Raw genomic sequence first — 22,482 nt, 5'->3', positions numbered from 1 at the left:
AGGCTGGCTGGGGGATTCTGGGAGTTGAGTCCACCCACCTTAAAGCAGGCTGGCTGGGGGATTCTGGGAGTTGAAGTCCACCCACCTTAAAGCAGGCTGGCTGGGGAATTCTGGGAGTTGAAGTCCACCCACCTTAAAGCAGGCTGGCTGGGGGATTCTGGGAGTTGAAGTCCACCCGCCTTAAAGCAGGCTGGCTGGGGGATTCTGGGAGTTGAAGTCTACTTAAAGGAATTCTGGGAGCCCATCCCTCTTGAAGCATGCTGGCTGGGGAATTCTGGGAGTTGAAGTCCACTCACCTTAAAACAGGCTGGCTGAGGAATTCTGGGAGTTGAAGTCTAACATCTTAAACTTGCTAAGTTTTAAAAAATGCTCTTTTAAATGATAGCCCAGATAGAACCTTTATGTAATTTTTAATAGTTAACTCACCTGGGAACTGTAGTCCTTTGGGGGTTCCTCTGACAAAGTGGCGTTTTGCCCATCCCACAGACCCCCCCCTAACCCCTTCCTTTCTCCCCACCTCCAGACCGGGAAGCTGAAAGCGAGGAGGAAGAAGAACAACCAGACCCCAAAAAACCTACCACCGATGAGGTACGTGGAAGGGGGAACTTTGGCCGGGCACATCCGGAATATTTTGGGGTGCACCATTGACTTTTAAAGAGGCCTTGAAAACCGTGGCGTTACAGGTAGTCCTCAAGTTATGGCCACCATTGAGCCCAAGATTTACGGTGCTAACAGAAAACTTTTTAAGTGCCCCACTTTACGGCTTTTCCTACCAGAGTTGTTAAGTGAATCATTGCAGCTGTTAACTTAGTCACACGGTCGTTAAATGAACCCAGCTTCCCCACTGACATTGCTTGTCGGAAGGTCTCAAATGCGGGTCACATGACCCTGGGACACCGCAACTGTCATAAATACGAACCGCTTGCCAAGCATCCGAATTTTGATCACCTGACCATGGGGGACGCTGCAACGGTCGTAAGTGTGAACAACGGTCGTAAGTCCCCTTTTTTCCGTGCCGTGCTAACTTGGAACGGTCACTAAATGAACAGCTATAAGTCGAGGACTACCTGTGTTTTAATTTTGTAACTCCCAGGAGTCATCGCAAGAGCCCCGATGGGTAAAGATTCCATTTCCCAGGTTTTCCCACCAGCCTTGAGCCAGAGGGGATTCTGGGAAATGGAGTTTTAAGACCATTCGGACAGCTTTCAAAGTTTTGCATTGCCGACACTGCTTTTTCCCATTTTTCTTTGCGTTTGCCAACTCCCCGATCGCCCGCAGGGCACGGCCAGCAGCGAAGTCAACGCCACAGAGGAGATGTCGACGTTGGTCAATTACATCGAACCGGTCAAGTTCAAGTCCTTCGAAGCGGCCAGCAGTGAGTTGGGGGGGGGCGGTGGGGAGACACGGACGAGCGATGGTGGCCAGCTCAATGGCAGCTGAATTGGCAGCTTCTGCCTTTTGAATCGGGACCTTTTGGGGTGTAGAAATGTGTCCCGGGGGTGCCTGGTTATTAATGTGCCTCTTAATTACAGTGGCCATATTTTCTTGGGGGGGGGGAAATACAGGGAGTCCTCGACTTAAACAGCCAGAAAATTTGTCATTAATTGAGGCATCGTGAGACTGCACCCAATTTTACAGCCTTTTTTTTTTTTGGCTGGCTGGCTGGCTGGCTGGCTGGCTGGGGAATTCTGGGAGTTGAAGTCCACAAGTCTTAAAAGTTGCCAAATTTGGAGAGCTCTGATTTTTCAGCAACCTAGCTGGCTGGGGAATTCTGGGATTTGAAGTCCACAAGTCTTAAAGTTACAAGTTTGGAGACCCCTGATTTACAATAACCTAGCTGGCTGAGGAATTCTGGGAGTTGAAGTCCACAAGTTTTAAAAGTTGCCACGTTTGGATATCCCTGCTCTATGAGAAAGGGCATACGGTAACTCTAACCGTGACCATAATCAAAACAGGGTTTTCATTCCCTTGTAGAGGCTACCATTGTGATTTTTTATTTATTTTTGGACTCTCCCTCCTTCCTTGCAAAAACCCTGATCCTTGAGATCTAGAGGCTTGTCTTGAGTGCTTAAATACGCAGCTGGACAGTCATCAAATTCAGGGCGTTTCATTTGAATGACGGCCGGCCAGTTCCTTTGCGTGTCCAAAATTCCACTAGCCAGATTTAAAGCAAACTTGGCCAAAATCCCTTAGTGATGGAGGGCTAGTCTCTCTCTTTCTGACCAGCCTTTACCTCGCAGGGTTGTTGTTATGGGAAAAATGGGGCCCTAGGCGCATGCAAAAAACTGACCTCCTGCTATTTCTTTCCTTCCTGCTCTTCTAGAAGGCAACAAATGTTATGAAATGTCTTCCTTCGTGGAGACCAAAGGACTGGAGCAGCTGACCAACAGCCCCATGGAGTTTGTCGAGTATCCTGGATAGTTCCCAAGCCAACGTGGAGCTCTCGAACCCATGTCTTTTGTCACTCAGAAGCCCCTTCCCCTTTTTTAAAATGACCGGGCTTTGGCACGGCTGATATTTATCAGTATTTCCCACATTAAACGTTTAAATTGATGTTTTCGCTCCGGTCCAAGTGATCACGACGGTGGGGTTGGATTCGAATGTGGTGTTCTTGTTCAACGTAGCGAAAACAAGGTAGTCCTCAAGTTACGACCACAATTGAGCACATTTTTGCCCCGTTTTACAAGCTTTCTTGCCACAGTTGTTAAATGAATCACTGCAGTTGTTAAGTTAGTGACCCGGTCTTGCTCATCGGAAGGACACAAAAAGGGGATCGCATAACCCCGGGGACACAGCGACCATCATAAATGTGAGTCAGTCGCCAAGCGTCTGAATTTTGATCACGTGACCACGGGGACGCTGCAACGGTGGTTAAGGGTGAAAAACGGTCCAACGTCACTTTTTAAGTGCCGTCGTAACTTTGAACGGTCACTAAATTGAGGACTGCCTGCCGTGTCAATGTTGACGACTCCTGAGAGGATTTTGGGGTCAACCCCAGGGATATTAGGACCTCGTTGCTCTAGGCCAGGGGTAGGCAACCTTGGCTCTTTTATGACTGGTGGACTTCAACTCCCAGAATTCCTGGGCCAGCATGGCTCAGCTTGGAAACCTCTCCCTTTCCCCTCAGCATGGCTGGCTCAGGAATTCTGGGAGTTGAAGTCCACCAGTCATAAAAGAACCAAAGTTGCCTACCCCTGCTCTAAGGGATGCTGCCTGGAGTAGGGGTTGGAATAAATGACCTCTCAGGTCCCACCCAACAGCGTGGTTCATAATTCTAATGTTAAGAAGGCAGGCTGAATTGAAAGGAAAGGTGAGGCATAGGTTGGATGGGATTGCTTTGTGCGGCGAGAGACATGTTGATAGCCAGCTGGACAGCTTGACCATCCTTACTGGCTTTGCGGCCTTGACACGAATCCCTCCCAGATACAACAAGAAGCAGCTTAGCCGAATCTACCCCAAAGGGACACGCGTGGATTCCTCCAACTACATGCCACAGCTCTTCTGGAACGCCGGCTGTCAGATGGTGGCCCTCAATTTTCAAAGCCTGGGTGAGTTCCCCTTCTGGAGGCCAATGAGGACTAGGAACGTGCCCAGGCGTGTACGCGTTGAAAAAAGGGCAGCCCTTTCCCTGGAACTTTTCGCTGCGGCCTTCTTTAGATCGGTTGAATGAGATCGCTTGTAGTTTAGCTGGCCCTCAAAATGTCAAGCCAGAGGAACTTGGAAGGACGATGGTGATGATTTATTAAATTTATTAAATTTATCTGCCGTCCGTCTGACGATTGAGTGACTGCTAAAACGGAGGTTTCTGTGCTTTATGCACGGTGCTAAAATTCATATTTGTTTACATCTTGATTTTTTTAAACGGTTTTGGGTGCCTTGGCCAAAAAGCGGGCGACTTTGATCAATGAATTTCCCTACCATTTTTTAGCCTACTCCTAAAACATGCCTCGAAGCTTTATATTCTCAATAAAAACACGAGCCCCTCTAGATAATCTTCGCCTCTAAATACAAGGGGGAATGGAGCTGTGGGCTGCCCAGGGCGTACCCAGCGGCTTTGCCGGTTGCCGTCAGCTTTGCCTCTGCTAGTATAATGAGGACTAGGAACTTGGTTCGCATTTTCGGTATCCCCCCCCCCCTCCACGCAGACTTGCCAATGCAGCTGAACCTGGGCACCTTCGAGTACAACCGCCGGAGCGGCTACTTGCTCAAGCCCGAATTTATGCGACGGTCGGACAAGTTTTTCGACCCGTTCACCGAAGACATTGTTGATGGCATCGTGGCGAACACCGTCAGAGTGAAGGTTGGGAGGCATGGCGAGGGGGACGGGGTGCAAAAGTGGGTGGAAACTGTGTAGATATCTGTCGGTTGTGACTTTGAGGGGAGGGGGGAGGGAGGGAAGGAAGGAAGGAAGAAGGGATGGAGGGAGAAAGGAAAAAGGGAAGGGAAGAAGGGAGGGAGAAAGGAAAGGAAGGGAGGGAGGGAGAGAGGGAGGAAAAAGGGAACAAGAGGGAGAAAGGAAAGGGAAGGAAGGAAAGGAAGAAAGGAAGGAAAAAGGAAAGAAGGGAGGGAGAAAAGAAAAGGACGGAAGAAGGAAAGGAAAGAAGGAAGGAGAAGAAAGATTGACAGAAAGGGAGGGAGGGAAGAAGGCAAGGAGGAAGGAAGGAAAAGGAAGAAAAAAAGGAAGGAAAAGAGAAGGAATAAAAAGGGAAGGAGGGAGGAAGGAAAGAAGAAGGAAAAGAAAAGAAAAAGGAAGGAAGGAAAGAGAAGGAAAGAAGATGGGAGGGAGGGAGAAAAATCAGCAAGCAAACCTATTTGAGCTAGCAATCTGAGTGGAAGAGAGTTCTTCTGAGCATACAAAGAGTTGCGTCAGAAACTGGCAAGCGAATTCAACCAGAGTTTTAGGGCTAAGACGGGAAACGCATCTTCTCAGATTATCTCCGGTCAGTTTCTCTCGGATAAGAGGATCGGCATCTACGTCGAGGTGGACATGTTTGGGCTGCCGGTGGACACCAAGCGCAAATTTCGCACTCGGACCTCCCAGGGCAACTCCTTCAACCCCGTTTGGGACGAGGAGCCCTTTGTCTTCCAGAAGGTGAGCACGGAGGTGGGCAGCATTGACGTTCCTTGAGGCCATGGATCAGGGTACTTCTGAGCATGTGCAGAGTGCGTTTCTTTCTCGCCCGGAATCACAGCTTTTGCTGATCTGCCCCAAAATTAAATTTTGTCTCTTTGAGGTGAATGGCCTTTCGTTTTGTTCCGCTCCATTCACAAAGGTTGTGTATGCGTGTATGAGTGTTTTTGTGTGTGCGGAGCATCCACGGCACAATCTGAACTCGGCTCTTCCCTCCAGCAGTTCTTTCTACTCTCTGTTTGCCCAGGTCGTGCTGCCAACCCTTGCCTCGTTGCGCATCGCGGTTTTTGAGGAGGGTGGCAAATTTGTGGGGCACCGGATCTTGCCCGTCTCTGCCATCCGTGCAGGTGAGTTCCTCCATTTCCTCCCCCCAGTGGCAAAGTTCTTGCAGAGTTGGTTCCCTCGTCCCCCTTCTGCAGAATAATGGGATTTTCATGCTTGAAGTAGGACTAGAACTCTCCGTCTCCTGGTGATTGGCCCAAAGTCACCCAGCTGGCATTCGTGCCTAAGGCGGGACTAGAACTCTCAAATCTCCTGATGATTGGCCCAAAGTTACCCAACTGGCATTCATACCTAGGGCGGGACTAGAATTCACTGTCTCCTGGTGATTGGCCCAAAGTCACCGAGTTGGCTTTCATACTTAGGGCGGGACTAGAACTCACCGTCTCCTGGTTTCTACCTGGCGCCTTAATCATTAGACCAAACTGACTCTATACAAATAATCCCAGCGCATCATATTCCATGTTTTTATTTATCTCTTTGGGCAGGAGATGCAATTAGAAGGTCCCTTCCAACCTTATAATTCTCTGTATCTGGAAATCCTGGAGATCAGGTCTGCCTGATTTCTCCTTCTGTCTTAACACTTCTGTGCTAATGTTGTGTGTCTGTGTGTGTGTGTCATTTTCTCTTTCTCAGGATACCACTATATTTCTCTGCGCAGCGAAAGCAACCAGCCCCTCTGCCTCCCGGCCTTGCTGGTCTACACGGAAGCTTGCGACTATATTCCCGACGATCATCAAAGTAATCATGGCTTGTGGAAAGGGGGCGGGTCCTTCCTGGGTGGGTGGGGACACTCTGATGCTGTCGGCCCTGCAAGGTAGACTGGATTAGCCCACCAAAACCATGCAGGTAATCCTCCATTTACAACCGTATCTTTAGCAACCGTTCAAAGTTACACACACAAAAAAAGGGGGGGACTTCTGACCGTTTTTCAACTTTAACGACCGTTGCGGCATTTCCAGGGTCACGCGATCAAAATTCAGATGCTTGTCAACTGACTCCTATCGATGACGCTCACAGTGTCCCAGTGTGTGTGTGTGTGTGTGTGTATGTGAGGTGATCCGCTTTTGTGACCTTCTGACAAGCAAAGCCCAATGGGGAAGGCAGATCCACTTAACCGTGTTGCTAACAACAACTTCAGCAATCCGCTTACTGCAGGGGGTCTTCAAACTTGGCCACTTTTAAGGCTTGTGGACTTCAGCTCCCAGAATTCTTCAGCTAGCCCACAAGTCTTAAAAGTGGCCAAGTTTGAAGACCCCTGGCTTACAGGAATCATAAATGGGATAAAACCAAAATAAATTGTGTAAATACACGGTAGATATATAACTGTGGCGAGAAAGGTCGTAAAATGGGGCAGCATCCCTCTGGTCATCGAAGGGACCTGAGTCTCTTTTTCCCTGTGTCGTTGTAACTTTGAATGGTCACTAAATGAACCGTTGTTAATTGAGGACTCCCTGTAATCTCCGTCTCGCGGTAGGATAGACGCGGTGGCATACGGACGTGCGACAGAGAAAGCCAGGCTCTGAGCATCGGGACCAGATTCTCCAGCCATCTCTGTCTAATCCCCGTCTAATCCCAATCCCTGTTTTCTTAGGAAAGTGGCGGGCCCTTAAGGCTCTCTTTCTTCTCTCCCCAGATTACGCCGAGGCGTTGATTAACCCAATTAAGCACGTCAGCTTAATGGACCAGCGGGCCAAACAGCTGGCTGCCCTGATTGGGGAGAGGGAGGTGAGGACTTCCGGAGTGAGACGACGCGCAACTAGGCGGACAGGTTACGGAGGGTGGAGATGCCCGGGTCATTCTTGCATTAAATCGGGGGGTCAGTTTTGTGACGAGATGGCCTGGCGGGTGTCATAGAGTGATTTGGGGTGGCAGAGAGAGAGGGGGGCATTTAAAAGGGTTGGGATGCCCATCTTCATTTCCCCCTATCCCCCCCCGTTTGGCAGGAGAACGTGGAGAAGCCGAAGGAGTCCCTGTTGAGGAGTCCGTCTTGCACCACCATGGGGCCGGCCCGGGAGGTCCAGAAACCCCTCCCGGACGTGCTGCCCCCAACTCGGACCCCCAGCATCATCCCCAGTCAAGGTGAAGCAATAGCAATAGCACTTAGACTTATAGACCGCTTCACGGTGCTTTATCTGGGTCCTCGTTTTTACTGACCTTGCAAGGAGGGAAGGCTGAGTCAGTCTTGAGCGGGTCAGAATCGAACTGCTGGCAGTTGGCAGTGTTATCCTGCAATACTGTATTCTAACCATTGGGAAGGAAGGAAGGAAGGAAGGAAGGAAGGAAGGAAGGAAGGAAGGAAAATAGCACTTAGACTTATATACCACTTCACAGTGCTTTACAGCCCTCTCTAAGTGCATTACAGAGTCAGCCTCTTGTCCCCCAACAATCTGGGTCCTCATTTTTACCGACCTCAGAAGGATGGAAGGCTGAGTCAACCTTGAACTGCCCAGGATCGAATGGCTGGCAGTCGGCAGAGTCAGCCTGCAATGCTGCATTCTTAACCACTGCGCCACAAAGGCTGAAAGAACACGCCGCATGGAGAAATGTCCTCAGCCTGTATAAAATTCCTATTGGCTGCTGGAATGGGGGGAGTGGGGTCTTTTTGCCCACCGTGGGAAAGTTGGGGGACAAAGAACGAGGCCCCATATTTTTCTGCCCAGCCCAGTTTTGAGATTGGAATTTTAGAAGCTCTGAAGTCCGTTTTTTCCTTCCGAATTCTGAATTCCTTCTCTTCCTATATTCTCTAGGCCAGAGAGATGACCTGATTGCAAGCGTCCTGGCAGGTAAGGATGGGGGTGTTTTGCCAGCCCCCTTAGCCCCAAAGGGTGCCCGTTGACAGCAGTGGAAAGTTACGGCTTACCACGGGTCCTCGTGCTTACGACCGTTGCAGCATCCTCACGATTCGCGTGATCAGCACTTTGCAACCGGCACGTATTTACAACGGTTGCAGCGTCCGGGGTCATGCGATCCTTATTCACGACTTTCCCAATCAGGCAGAAGCCAATTCATTTAAAGACCACACAATTCATTTAAGAACGGCGGCAATTTGCTTAATGACCGTAAGATCGTAAAATGAGAAGCGACTCTTTTAATAACCACCTTGGAAATTCCCAATTGTACGTCGAGGATTACGTGCCTATTTACATTTCCGGTTTTACAAGCCGCCGAGAGTTGCTTGATCCGTCAGATGGGCAGCATAGAAATTTAATAAATATTTTTTTTAAAAAAACAGCCACTCAAGTTCCTAGTCCATATTGACGCGGAGAAAAAAAACTTGAGAACGGAGAAGCAGGGGACGGCATGATCTCTCTCTCTCTCTCTCTCTCGATCTCTCTCTCTCTCTCCCCATCTCACACTCCCTTCCCTTCCCGTTTCCTTCTCACCGGAGACCTAGACTCCGCAAACCCTCATGCTTTGCTCATCTCTTCCAGAGGTGTCCCCGCCTTCCGTGGAAGAACTGAGGCAGCAAAAGGCTTTTGTGAAGTTGCTGAAGAAGCAGTACCGGGAGCTGAAGGAGCTCCGCCGCAAACACATGAAAAAAATTTGCAGCCTCAACAAAAAGCAGAACGCGCAGCTGGAAAAAAGCCGGCTGCGTAGCCGGGAAGGGTGAGAATAATATCAGATTTTTTAGCAAGTGTGTCGCACAAGAAGCCCCAAAAAAGGACGGTTAGATGAGATTCGCCGTGCAGGGGAAAAAGAGAATTACAGCAGGTTTTCTGCTGCTGAGAAAGAGAGATTTAGAGCAATTTTTCCATGCTGAAAATGAGAAGTAGGACAGATTCTCTGTGCCAAAAAGGAGATTTACAGCAGATTCGTCATGCAGAAAGAGAGACTTAAAGCCAATTTACTAGGCAGAAAAGAAGATTTAGAGCAATTTTTTTTAGGCCTAGAAGGAGATTAACAGCAGGTTTTCCAGGCAGATGCACTTAAACGACGGCGATACTAACTTAACAACTTCAGTGATTCCCTTAACAACGGAGACAAGAAAGGTCGTAAAATGGGGCAGAATTCACTTAACAGCTGTCTCCTTTAGCAACAGAAAGTTTATGCTCCCTTGTGGTGGTAAGTCAAGGATGACCTGTAGTTAAGCCAGTGTCGTCTTGAAAACCTCCAGTGTTGGAGCACCCACAACTTCTGGTGGCAAGCTGTTCCACTGGTTAATTGTTCTCACTTTCAAGAAATTCCTCCTTAATTCCAGGCTGCTTCTCTCCTGGATTAGTTTCCATCCGTTGCTTCTTGTTCTGCCTTCAGGTGCTTTGGAGAATAGCTTGACCCCGTCTTCTTTGGGGCAGCCCCTGAAGGCAGGACAAGAAGCAACGGGTGGAAACCAATCAAGGATAGAAGCAACCTAGAACTAAGGAGAAACTTCCTGACAGTTAGAACAATTAACCAGTGGAACAACCTGCCTCCAGAAGCTGTGAATGCTCCAACACTGGACGTTTTTAAGAAGAGACTGGACAGCCATTTGTCTGAAATGGTATAGGGTTTCCTGCCTGAGCAGGGGGTTGGACTAGAAGACCTCCAAGGCCCCTTCCAACTTTATTATTATTATTATTATTCTCTGTGGCAGCCCCTCAAATACTGGAAGGTTGCTAACATGCCTTCTTTGTTGGCAGGTCTCAAAGCTCTTTAGAAGGAGCCCGACAAGGACAGGACCACGAGGAACCTCAACGGAAGCTGGAACTTCAGGAATGGCAAATGCAGGGGGGTCTGCTACGGCTGCGCGAGGCTCAGCACCAGGTGGAGAGGGAGTTGAAGCGAGATCACCTGCACCAGGTATCATCTACACCAGGGGGTCCTCAAACATGGCCCTTTTATGACTTGTGGACCGACCCCTGCTCTCCACAGTGGCCTCTGCTCACCCCAGTCCTCTGGCCAGGCACACCCTGACTCCACAGCCCGATTGGTGACTGCGGAGATCCCTGTTTCTAGTCCTCATGACAAAAAGGCGGGGTTGGACTAGATGACCTCCAAGGTCCCTTCCAACTTTATTCTTCTTGTTGTTGTTGTTATTAAGTTCCTGTGCTCTGCTTTCTTCTGGCTTCTTCCCCCCAGGCCCAGCAGCGCTTAAGAGACATCGCTCAGGATTATCAGACGGCTCAGTTGAAGAAGCTGAAAGAAACGAGCGAGAAGTGAGTTCGTAACGCGACGAGAAGCGACAGGCTTCCGGTGATGAGGAGCGTTGGGAATTTTGCCTTTCGCTTCATCCCGCCATCTGTCGTCGCCCTCGGGGTGTGGCCTTTGGGACTTCAGAAAAGCATTTTGTTCCTGATCAGGCTGTTAATTCCTCTTCTCCCCTATGTGGGAGCCTTATACAAGTAATCCTTGACTTAACGACCACCATTTCTGTTGTTAACTGAGACATTCGCTAAATGAGTTTTGTGAATCGCTGCCGTTTTTAAATGAGTAACTCCGCTGTTAAGTGAATCTGGCTTCCCCCATTGACTTTGCCTGTCAGAAGTTCGCAAAAGGGGATCACGTGACCCCGGCAGACTACGACCGTCATAACTGCGAGTCAGTTGCCAAGCGTTCGAATTTCGATCACGTGACCGTGGGGGGGGGACGCTGCAACGGTTGTAAGCGTGAAAAACGGTCGTCAGTCCCTTTTTCCAGTGCCGTTGTCACTTCGAACGGTCACTAAACAAATTGTCGTAAGCCGGGGACGATCTCTACAAGGCTTCTCGTCAGCCTCGAGCGACGTTTTTAAATTTGGTTGAGGAAAAAACAAAACAAAAACCAGTTGTAATTTTAATAATAAACGTTTAGCTCCCGTTTGGCATCTCACACTGCCCGGTCAAGACTTCCGAAGATTTGGGATAAAAAGATAATTCACACGTTGTGGAATGAGCACTAAGGTGGCTTGTCGTCCTTTTGTGTGTTAAGAGAGAAGAAGGAGCTGCAGAGAATCCTGGATCGAAAACGACACAACAGCATCACGGAAGCGAAATCTCGCGAGATGAGCAAAAAGGACATGTGAGTTAGAGCAGGGCCGGAAGAAAAACATAATTGTAGGGTGATTGGTACGGGCGAGCGAAGGAATTGTTGGATTGTCCTTAACCTGGTTTGTCTCTTCCCAGGGAGTTAACCGAGATAAACAGAAGGCATATCACTGAATCCGTAAACTCCATCCGGAGGGTAAGCCTCTAACAATCCAGCATTTTCCTAATTGTCAATGTTCAGTTTCCCTTTTTTTCTAACGGCTGTCGTTCTCGCACAACGCAACACACCGCAACACCGCTGTAAATCAGCGTCACCCAAAAAAAGAAATAGGAAACTAAGTTAAAGGTTTACAAACTTATATAAAGCTTTCCAGGATCGGAGAGAAGGATACAATTCTGGATGAATCTTAATTTATTGGACCGATGCTTTGAGTTGAGCACGCACACACACAGCTCCCCCCAAAATGTGAAAAGTCCATATTTAGGATTAAATCTGCGCCCAGATTCTGAGCCTGAGAATATTTCTGGATGGCCTTCAAGGAGTGGCCCCAAGACAATCGCATGGCAGTCGTCTAGACTGGAGCGAACAAAACAGGAGCAACTTTGATTCCCCCGGGAAAAAGAGGATGGGTGGTGAACCAGCTGATGAATTTGGAAGGCTGCTCTTCTATTCCTTTGCTTATTTTCTCTCTCTCTCTCTCTCTCTCTCTCTTTTTTTTTTTCAATTCTCCCAGCTTGAAGAGGCCCAGAAGCGACGCCAGGAAAAGCTACTTTTGGGACACCAGGAAATGGTGCAATTGATTGAGGACGAAGAACCCCGGGTGAGTGATTTTACAAGGGTCACCGAGACCAATCTTGGACCTCGGGAGACAGGGCGAAGAGACGCTGCTAAGGGAACAGCCAGATAAGAGGCAGCTGAGCCCTTGGCTGCATAATGGATGGGACCCTCCCTATTTTCTTAGGCTGTAAAAGAAGGGGGTGAGAGAATCTAGATCTATGGAAAGAGTTCAGAGTTGTGCAGGTACGTGGGAAAGACTTTTGGAAACAGAGCAAAGAGACCCTACCCAGGAACAATCAGATAAGAGACAGCATAGCCCTCAGATGTATAATGGATGGAGAAAGAGGGTCAGAAGGGACCCTCCCTAGTTTCTCAGGCTGTGAAGGAGAGAGCTGGAATGTGGGAAAGACTTCAGGGTGAAGAGATGCTGCCAAGGGAATAGTCAGATAAGAGACAGCTGAGCCCTCAGCTGCATAATGGGTGGAGAAAGAGGGTGAGAAGGGACCCTCCCTAGTTTCTCAGGCTGTAAAGAGGGGGGGGGATCTAGATCTATGGAAAGAGTTCAGAGTTGTGCAGGTATGTGGGAAAGACTTTGGGAAACAGAGCAAAAAGACCCCAGGAACAGTCAGATAAGAGACAGCAGAGCCCTCAGATGTATAATGGATGGAGAAAGAGACTCAGAAGGGACCTTCCCTAGTATCTCAGGCTGTAAAAAGGGAGGGGGAATCTAGATCTATGGAAAGAGTTTAAGGTATGTGAGAAAGACATTGGAAAATAGAGCGAAGAGGCCCTGCCCAGGAACGGTCAGATAAGAGTCAGCAGAGCCCTCAGATGTATAACAGGCAGGGCAAGAGGCTCAGAAGGGACCCTCCCTAGTTTCCCAGGCTGTGAAGGAGAAAGCTGGAATGTGGGAAAGACTTCAGGATGAAGAGATACTGCCAAGGGAATAGTCAGATAAGAGACAGCTGAGCCCTCGGCTGCATAATGGATGGAGAAAGAAGGTCAGAAGGGACCATCCCTAGTTTCTTAGGCTGTAAAGGAAGGGGGTGAGAGAGTCTAGAGCTACGAAAAGAGTTCAGAGTTGTGCAGGTATGTGGGGAAGACTTTTGGAAACAGAGCAAAAAAACCCAGGAACAATCAGATAAGAGTCAGCATAGCCCTCAGCTGCATAATGGGTGGAGAAAGAGGGTCAGAAGGGACCCTCCCTAGTTTCTCAGGCTGTAAAGCGGGGAGGAGGGGAAAATCTAGATCTGTGGAAAACAGTTCAGAGTGTGTGCAGGTATGCATAATGATATCTGGGGGAGACCTTGGGAGACGGAGCAAAGAGACCCTGCCTAGCAACGGTCAGATAAGAGACAGCAGAGCCCTCAGATGTACAACAGGCAGGGCAAGGGGCTCACAAGGGACCCTCCCTAGTTTCTTGCCCTGTGAAGGAGAAAGCTGGAACGTGGGGAAGACTTCAGGGTGAAGAGAGGCTGCTAAGGGAACAGCCAGATAAGAGGCAGCTGAGCCCTCGGCTGCATGATAGGCGAGGCAAGAGGCCTCAGTCTCTCAGGCTGTAAAAGAGACGGCGGTGGACTTGCATTTTCAGACTCTTCTTCGTGCAGAATTAGCTTCTCTGCTTGTGTCCCCCGTCTGATCCTACCCGGCAGGGCTGACGGTCGCATAACTCAGGTGTCTTTGGGATCCAGATGTTTTCCGCTCGCTTCCTCCGTTCACTCCTTCTCTCCCTCTTCCCTAGTTGATAGCTCAGCTGGAGCAAGAGTGGCAGCTGGAGGGCTCGTCCCTGACCCAAGAAATCGGCCGTTTCCTGCAGGAAGAACTCGACGGGGGAGTCAGCAACGGACACTCCCCCGGCCCCAGCGTCAGCTCCTTGGCCCCGGAAGACGAGCTGACGGTCCTGTGAAGCCAACACACAGCAAGGGACGTCACTGACGGCCGGACAGCCGCGAACGAGAAACATGGGGTGGGGGCAGTTAAAAACACCCCACGTGGGAGAAGGTGGGGGGGCAGGTCCGGCCGGAAAAAAACCACACACACTAAAGGCACTTCTCGTTTCCTTTCCTTTTTAAAGTTTTATTTTTTTAACTGTTTAATTTTATTGCTAACCGTGTAATGTGTCTCCCAATTCCCAGTGGTGCATTGAGACTGGGGAAAGACTCGAGGGGGGGGGAGCCTTTTGGCAGAGGGAGGGCAACAGTTGGACAATCCACTCGCCGCCCCCCCTTCCCGAAATGTATGCACGCACCTGCACCCCTACCCGTGTACTTGCACGCCGTTGTTAGCAGTGGAAAAATACGCACGCTGCTTGTCCCTGTGGAATGCATGATTAGAGACAAAGGCAGTCTTTTCGTTGCGACTTTGAGGAGGAGGGGGGGCAAAGGGCTATTTTAAATGCACCCCCCCCTTTTTTTTTCCCTTTTAAAGTACAACTGGGAAGGAAAAAAGGGAAATGTAATTTTTCACCTTCCCTGCAGCTGGATGGGCTTTGCCAGCTGCATTGGGAGGGGGGGGACCACTGGGTAGGTTGGAAGGCTGTCCATGAACCAAGGACGGTGAGAGAAAGGGGACAAAAAAAGTCAAAGGTGTAGGCAGGTCCGTCCGTCGTTGCTTTCGGGATGGGTACAAAGAGGAGAGGGTCCGGGCCGGCCATCGGCCGATCAACCGTGCCTCTTTTTCTCCGGAATGGCATGGTTTGCTGTTATTTCTCTATTTTTTATTTTTAACGTTGAGTAATAAACTTGTAATTCAGCGTGGACTCCCCATGGGATTCTTGCCTCCACCTCTCCTGACGGCAAAGAGTGGCTGGGGAATTCTGGGAGTTGGAAGTCCACCAATCTTAAAAAGTTGCCGAGTTTGGAGTTTGCTTTATTCCGCTGCCCCCAAATATTGGCTGTGCCGACTGGGTATGATGGGTGTTGTAGTCCAACCCCTTGGAGGGCTACCAACTTGGAAAGACTGTTTTACAAAACACCCTTTTTCGCAAGTCTGATGTCAACCGAAAATGTGCCACGCTCATTTTCAAGTTCATTTATAAGTTCACCCTTTTAATTAGATCTGGTTTATAGAACACCCCCCTCCCCCTTTGATAGATTCTTTTTATAGAGCCACCCTTTCAAAATGATCCTGTTTATAAACCCCCTTGTTATGTCAAGTTATAGAAATCCCCTTTCGATGGATCCCTTTTATAGATCCAGCCTTGTTATGTGTTTGATTTATAGAAATCCTATTGATGGATTCTTTGTACAGATCCGCTCTTGCTGTAAGTCTGATTGATAGAACCCTCTTTTGATAGATCCCTTTTATGGATCCAGCCGTTACATGTTCGATTTTTTTAGAAATCCTGTTGATGGATCCTTTGTACAGATCCACTCTTGCTGTAAGTCCGATAGATCCTTTTTTATAGATCCACCCTCGTTATATGTTTGATTTGTAGAAATCCTCTGTGGATGGATCCCTTTTATACAGTTCCTTCAGTATAAGTCTGGTTTATAGGAACACCCCCCCCCTTTTGATAGATCCCTCTTACAGAGCCATCCTTTTAAAAAGATCCCGTTTATAAATCCCCCTCTTTCGACCGATCCCTTTCGCAGATCCACCTTTTTCCTTCCCAGCCACGAAGGGACGAGATTTTTCAAGCACCATTTAACAAAGCGAAAATCGTTTACAGTTCAATGCACAACAGTCTTTTTGATATTCTGGGTTTTTTTGTTGTTTTTGTTGTTTTTTTAGAAAAAATCACAAACTCACAAATAAAACACGCACGAAACAGGAAACAGATCCGAAGTTAGCGCAGGCAGGCAGGAGACGTAACCCGGCGCACGGTCAGGAACCAGACGGCAGGGAAAGGCCGAAGACGGACATTCGGGCGTCAGGACAAAGTGACAGAGAGGCGAGAGACCGGCTGTGGGGTGGGTGGGGGGCACAGGAGCTGCCATGCAAACGGGGGGGGGTTGTCCCAATGCACCCCCATTTTGGTGGGGAGAGGGAACAGCGGGGTGAAAAATACACGGAGACACGCCAGTTTGACTAAGTGAGCACGGGAAGTCCTCAACTTACGACGATTCGTTTGGCGACCGCTCAGAGTGAGGACACTGCTGAACAAAGTGACTGACAAGGGGTTGTCTCGCTTAACGACCCGTGGCTGTGTCCCTGTGATCATGTGACTCAAAACTTCAGGCAGGCATTGACGATGGTTGACGATGGTGGCCGTTCGCGATCTTCCCAGCAAGCTTCACAAGCAGTGGGGAGAGCCGGGTTTACTTAAGGACCACGTGATTCGCTTAACGACGTCAGCAAAAAAAAACAACTTATAAAATCGGGACCGGCTCAGTGACCGTGTGACTAGTTTCACCCCTGGAGCAAAACAGGTGGGAAAATTGGGCGCCGTGACTATTAACGACTGCAGCAAAAAAAAAAAAAAGGGGGGAAATCGGGCACAATTCAATGACCTGCTTAGCGACCGAAGTTCTAGTCCCAACAGTAGTCGTAAGTTGAGGACTGCCTCCACCTTGGCTCAGTTCTGAAATGACACACAAAAATATAAATGTCCTCTCTGGGTGGAGGGATCTGGGTTTGGCCGGCATGTAAAAATCAATGCTAAAAAATAAAAAATTGGGGTTCCGTACAGAGACTCCCACCCCAAAATGGACGACAGAAACGCAGGAACCCTGACGGGGGGGAAAGCTATATAGGGATACGCAGCTACTCTTCTGTTACTATTTCCTTTTTCTTTTTTGCTGTTTGGAGAGATGTTTTGTGCTGTTTTCTGGAAGAGCGCGAAGGTTGGCTTTTAAGAGAGACTGGACTGTGCTTCAGACAAATTGGCAGTTTCGAGATTGTCCCTTTTTTTAGCCCGGCCTGGTCGCTTCCCTTCTCCCCATCAGGGATGGGGGACCAAGAGGAGAGCCTTTTGTGCAAATTCCGTTCCTTTGTTCCAAAAACCTGGGTTTGGAAGGCGCTTCTCATGTCCAGGCACAAGCCAGCTTCCTTCCATTAAACCGTGGCTTGAAGGGGGGGCAGGGCAGAGGAGAGAGGTAACGTGTCCTGCTCCCCTTTTTTAAATTCTTCAGCATTGGCCCAAAAGGTGTGTTTTCTTTCGCCCGAGGTCCAAACTGTTCAATTAATGCAGGAATAACAGAGAAATTGGACAGGAGCGAATCCATCTCTTCCACCCCTCATTCAGACTTAGCTTTCCCCAAAAAGTTCTCTTTCCCCCAACTCTTCTCCAAGACACCATCTCGAACTCGTGACTTGGGGTGCTCCAAAACCGAGGGGTGTGTGGGGTGTGTGTGTGTGTGTGTGTGTCCCACCTGGTCCCCGCCGAAACGGAGACTTGAGCACGCCCCAAATCGGATGCCGAAGTGGCGAGACGGATGGCGGAGAGAGAGGAAAATAAATGGGGGTGGGGCAGGCATCCTGCATATTTCCATATACTCGGCTTCTCCGAGTGGTGTGAGGTCCTTTCTGGATTCGCCCCCCCCCCTGAAGGAGAAGCGTCTCGATTCGAACCCGCCGCTTCAGAAGCCCTCGATATGGCAATAGGCTTCCAAAGCCGCTAACAGGATGTAGACCAGCCAGAGGCTAACGAAAAGCAGGGTGGCTAGAAGTTTTGGGGTTCGGGGACCGCCCAGCTCTCCCCCCACCGGAGGCCGGCGCCGGTACAGCAGCACGGCGATGCTGATGAAGGCAAAGATGGTGAAGAGGGTGACGGAGAACGCCAAGCTGCCCGGCTGCACCTCAAAGGGCTTCCCCTGGCTGGCCCAGTAGCCGGCGGCGATGGTCCAGGCCACGCCAATGCCCAGGAAGACATTCACCGCGTTGCTGCCCGTCACGTTACCGATGGAAGCGTCGGCATACTGGTCTTGGATGGCAGCCACCTTGCTGGCAAAGGTATCTAGAAAAAGAGACAGAGAGGATGCTCAACGTGAGACAAGCCACGAATGTGGGTTTGTGGGACTCGTCTGGAATTCGAGGGGCAAAGGGACACCTTTTTTTCTGGACGGAGGACAGCGAGGTTAATAATAATAATAATAATAATAATAATAATAATAATAATAATAATAATAATAATAATAATAAAGTTGGAAGGGACCTTGGAGGTCATCTAGTCCAACCCCCTGCTCAGGCAGGAAACCCTACCCCATTTCAGACAAATGGCTGTCCAGTCTCTTCTTAAAAACTTCCAGTGTTGGAGCATTTACAACTTCTGGAGGCAGGTTGTTAATAATAATAAAGTCGGAAGGGACCTTGGAGGTCTTCTAGTCCAACCCCCTGCTCAGGCAGGAAACTCTATACCAGTGGTGGCGAACCTATGGCACGGGTGCCAGAGGCGGCACTCGGAGCCCTCTCTGTGGGCACGGGCACCGTCGCCCCAGTCCTAGGCCTTCAGCTGGGTTTTATAAAACCTCTTTGCTTTAGGCCTCTGCCGCCGTGTGAAAAAAAAAAGGTTCAATCAATCAGTCAATTTCAACTAGCGGGGGAAAAAAAATGATCTTGCAAAGTTGGAATTGATTGATTGAACTTTTTAGTCCCACCCAGTCTGCCGTTACCACTGCAGCTATGCCTACCCAATGGGCCACACCTACCCAATGGGCCATGCCCACCCAGCAACCCACGATGCATAAGTGGGTTTTGGGTTGCAGTTTGGGCACTCGGTCTCTAAAAGGTTCGCCATCACTGCCCTATACCATTTCAGACAGATGGCTGTCCAGTCTCTTCTTAAAAACTTCCAGTGTTGGAGCATTCACAGCTTCTGGAGGCAGGTTGTTCCGCTGGTTAATTGTTCTCACTATCAGGAAGTTTCTCCTTAGTTCCAGGTTGCTTATCTCCTTGATGAGTTTCCACCCGTTGCTGGATGGAATTCTCCAGCTGGCCTGCTTTAAGGGGTGTGGACTTCAACTCCCAGAATTCCCTAGCTGAGGAACTTGGGGGGGTTGAAGTCCACCCATGTTAAAACGGCCAACGTTGAGAAACACTTCATTACAGGTAATCCATGACTTAACAACCACAATGAGGACTGGAACCTCTATTGCCAAACAATGCAGTCGTTAAACAACCACATCACCCCATCCGATCTTATAACCTTTTTTGCTGTGGCCGCTAAGTGGATCCACCGACTCTGATTGTCAGAAGACAGGATAGGAAGGTTGCAAATGGCTACCGCATGTTGCAACCGTCATAAATACAAGCCAGTTGCCAATGCACCAGTTCTGATCACGTGACCATGGGGATGCTGCCACGGTCGTTAAGTGTGAGGACTGGCTGCAAGCCGCCGTTTTTCAGCCATCTCGTAACGTAGGCCGCTAAATGAATAATCGTAAGTTAGCATGTCCTACTTTTGCCCATCTGGGAAACCACAGTTAAAGAGTTTTGCGCAAGCTCCACAAATTAAGCCAGAGTTTCATGTTAGTGCCAAGCAATTAACTAACATGATTGGCTTGGATTAATTGAGCAACTGTTACTCATTAGAAGCAATTTGTTAAGCAGGCCTGTAGCTTCTCAAAGCAAAGAAGCTGCATCTGGAGCATCCTCAAAGCATTTGGCCTGGAGCCACCCAGATCGGGTCTGAAGTTTGTTTCCCAGCACCCCTCAACTTTAGCCAGGCAGGCTGGGGCACATGGGTGTTGTAGTGCGGCCCCCTCTGAAGACCCAGAGGTAAGATTATACTTTATATCTGTTTCAGGATAGGAAGATGTGCGTTTGGGGGGGGGGGGAGACGTTGGAACTGTTTTTTGCAAAAGGCTTCTAGGAAAAGCATCAGCTTTGTCTAGGAAAAAAACTTCCACTTATTTCGAGGGATTTTAATCCTCCTATATAAAGTTGAATTTATTTGACGTTGTCAAGGGGGACCGCATTCTCAGCCCGATTTTGATTAACACTTCAATTAAACAAGCTCTCCAGCCTTTTGGTCTCAATTATATCGGGCAATTTAGCCAATATTAGTGGCTGCTTGGCGTCTCTGGAAAGCCGTTCATTCCTGGCCATTGATTCAACCAGCATTTCTCAAACCTGGACAACATGAAGACCTGCGGACTTCAACGCACAGCCTGCCGGCTGGAGAATTCCGGGAATTAAAGTCCACCCATCTTAAAGTTGCAAAGTTTGAGCAACGTTGATTTAAAAGCCTGCAACTCGCCCGCTTCCAGTTAACGAAAGATTTTTTACTCTGCTCTCTAGCCAAAGCAGCCTTCCTTTATCCCAAACGAGATTTTTTCAACTGGACAAACAGCCAATTCACAAGCTTCCCTATTTTGCAGAGAAGCTGCAAAACGGATGGATGGAGGGATAGATGGATGGATGGATGGATGGATGGATGGATGGATGGATGGACAGACAGATGATTGAAAGTATAAAGATAAAGATATATATGATTGAAAGGATAGATGGATAGATAGATAGATAGATAGATAGATAGATAGATAGATAGATAGATAGATAGATAGATAAAGAGAGATAGAGATAGATAGATAGACAGATGATTGAAAGTATAAAGATAGAGATATATATGATTGAAAGGATAGATAGATAGATAGATAGATAGATAGTTAGATAGATAGATAGATAGATAAATAGATAGACAGACAGATGATTGAAAGTATAAAAATAGAGATATGTATGATTGAAAGGATAGATAGATAGACAGACAGACAGATGATTGAAAGTATAAAGATAGAGATATATATGACTGAAAGGATAGATAGACACAGACGGATGATTGAAAGTATAAAGATAGAGATATATATGATTGAAAGGATAGATAGATAGATAGATAGATAGATAGATAGATAGATAGATAGATAGATAGATAGATAGATATAGATAGAAATAGATAGATAGATGATAGATAGACAGATGATTGAAAGTATAAAGATAGAGATATATATGATTGAAAGGATAGATAGATAGATAGATAGATAGATAGATAGATAGATAGATAGATAGATAGATAGATAGATAGATAGATAGATAGATAGATAGAGGAGGGAGGGAGGGAGGGAGGTAGCCCTCAACTTACAGCCACAATTGAGCCCAAAATTTATGTTGCTAATTGAGACATTTCATAAGTGAGTTTTGCCCCATCTATGATAGTCCTTGCCACAGTCATTAACTGAGTCACTGCAGTTCTTAAGTTAGTAACCTGGTTGTTAAGTGAATCCAGCTTCCCCATTGATTGTGCTTGTCAGAAGGTCGCAAAAGCGCATCACGTGGCAACCGTCATAAATATGGACCAGTTGCCGAGCCTCTGAATTTCGATCACGCGGCCCCGGGGAATGCTGCAAAGGTCGTAACTATGAAAAACGGTCCTAGGTCACATCTTTCAGAGCCGTGGCACCTTCAAACGGTCCCTAAATGAACTGTTTTAAGTTAAGAGCTCCCTGTAAACAAATCACAAATTAAAAAAAACAAAATGTAAGCACCTGAGGTCCAGCAAGAGACCCTTGCAGCTCAGCTGGTGCAAGGCCACCCATGTCTTCAGCCCAGCTCTTTCCGAAAAAGGGATTTAACTCCCAAATTCTCTTTTTTGGGGAATGAGTGGGTGTGCCCTAATAACAGAGCACAAACTTCCAAGTCACCGATCAGAATTCGGGGGGGGGGGGACAACGAGCTGGCAGAGGCGAGCAAGTGAACATTTGCACGTCACTGCTCACCGATTCGGAGATGTGATCTTATTGCTATCAGCCTAAAAAAGATACAGGGACTTGTTTTTTGTTGTTGTTGTTGTTTGGTTTTAATTGCAAGGATTGTGTTTTCCTGTTTTGGGCGTTTTGCACAAGCCTGCTTTAAAATTCACCCAGCCGCTTCTACGTCTCGTTGAGTTTTTGTCAGCTGTGTGTTTAGCCGGTTGACTTTTCGGCTCTCTCAGCCACGAGTCCTGATGCTGCCTTCCAGTGAGTCAAGACTCCTTAAAAATAGCAAAAGCAAATTTAGGATTTGCTCTTGGGGGGGGGGAGCTGTCAAAGCACTGGTGCGCAGGGGGTGTATCTGGGGACACCAGAGATTATTTTAAGAGAGCCTCTGCAAAACGGAGCGGTCTAACTGCTAATTCTCTGTTGCAGTTCAATTTCTGGTTTCTTTTTATTTTGTCAGCCTGCAGAGCCCAACTTACTTCTAGTCCTTGACTTATGAACACAATTGGGAGCAGGGGGTTGGACTAGATGACCTCCAAGGTCTCTTCTTCTTCTTCTTCTTCTTCTTCTTCTTCTTCTTCTTCTTCTTCTTCTTCTTCTTCTTCTTCTTCTTCTTCTTCTTCTTCTTCTTCTTCTTCTTCTTCTTCTTCTTCTTCTTCTTCTTCTTCTTCTTCTTCTTCTTCTTCTTCTTCTTCTTCTTCTTCTTCTTCTTCTTCTTCTTCT

General features: G+C 48.2%; 2 protein-coding genes across 2 annotated transcripts in view; one reads left to right on the top strand and one right to left on the bottom strand.

Annotated features, from left to right (window-relative positions):
• PLCB3 (phospholipase C beta 3) overlaps positions 1 to 14,137 on the top strand; it is a gene marked incomplete at its 5' end in the record, with an annotated part of 19,159 nt that extends 5,022 nt beyond the window's left edge. The window contains 18 exons of the mRNA XM_015828430.1: positions 524 to 588; positions 1,279 to 1,375; positions 2,324 to 2,408; positions 3,424 to 3,548; positions 4,146 to 4,300; positions 4,931 to 5,092; positions 5,379 to 5,478; positions 6,047 to 6,151; positions 7,047 to 7,138; positions 7,357 to 7,492; positions 8,161 to 8,196; positions 8,845 to 9,019; positions 10,030 to 10,189; positions 10,469 to 10,545; positions 11,297 to 11,386; positions 11,491 to 11,548; positions 12,087 to 12,173; positions 13,872 to 14,137. Coding sequence (XP_015683916.1) covers positions 524 to 588; positions 1,279 to 1,375; positions 2,324 to 2,408; positions 3,424 to 3,548; positions 4,146 to 4,300; positions 4,931 to 5,092; positions 5,379 to 5,478; positions 6,047 to 6,151; positions 7,047 to 7,138; positions 7,357 to 7,492; positions 8,161 to 8,196; positions 8,845 to 9,019; positions 10,030 to 10,189; positions 10,469 to 10,545; positions 11,297 to 11,386; positions 11,491 to 11,548; positions 12,087 to 12,173; positions 13,872 to 14,036 — 1,970 coding nt within the window. The remainder of the gene's footprint in view (positions 1 to 523; positions 589 to 1,278; positions 1,376 to 2,323; positions 2,409 to 3,423; positions 3,549 to 4,145; positions 4,301 to 4,930; positions 5,093 to 5,378; positions 5,479 to 6,046; positions 6,152 to 7,046; positions 7,139 to 7,356; positions 7,493 to 8,160; positions 8,197 to 8,844; positions 9,020 to 10,029; positions 10,190 to 10,468; positions 10,546 to 11,296; positions 11,387 to 11,490; positions 11,549 to 12,086; positions 12,174 to 13,871) is intronic.
• A 3,512-nt stretch (positions 14,138 to 17,649) lies between these two features.
• The window catches only part of LOC107299063 (sodium/calcium exchanger 1-like), a 16,977-nt gene continuing 12,144 nt past the window's right edge, over positions 17,650 to 22,482 (bottom strand). The window contains exon 6 of the mRNA XM_015828429.1: positions 17,650 to 18,026. Within this exon, the coding sequence (XP_015683915.1) occupies positions 17,650 to 18,026 (377 nt within the window). The remainder of the gene's footprint in view (positions 18,027 to 22,482) is intronic.

The sequence above is a fragment of the Protobothrops mucrosquamatus genome, unplaced genomic scaffold, assembly GCF_001527695.2.
Source record: "Protobothrops mucrosquamatus isolate PMUCROS unplaced genomic scaffold, P.Mucros_1.0 scaffold4495, whole genome shotgun sequence".
Taxonomy (NCBI): Eukaryota; Metazoa; Chordata; class Lepidosauria; order Squamata; family Viperidae; genus Protobothrops; species Protobothrops mucrosquamatus.
Note: the sequence above shows the minus strand (reverse complement) of the source record. Positions and strands in the feature narration are given on the sequence as shown.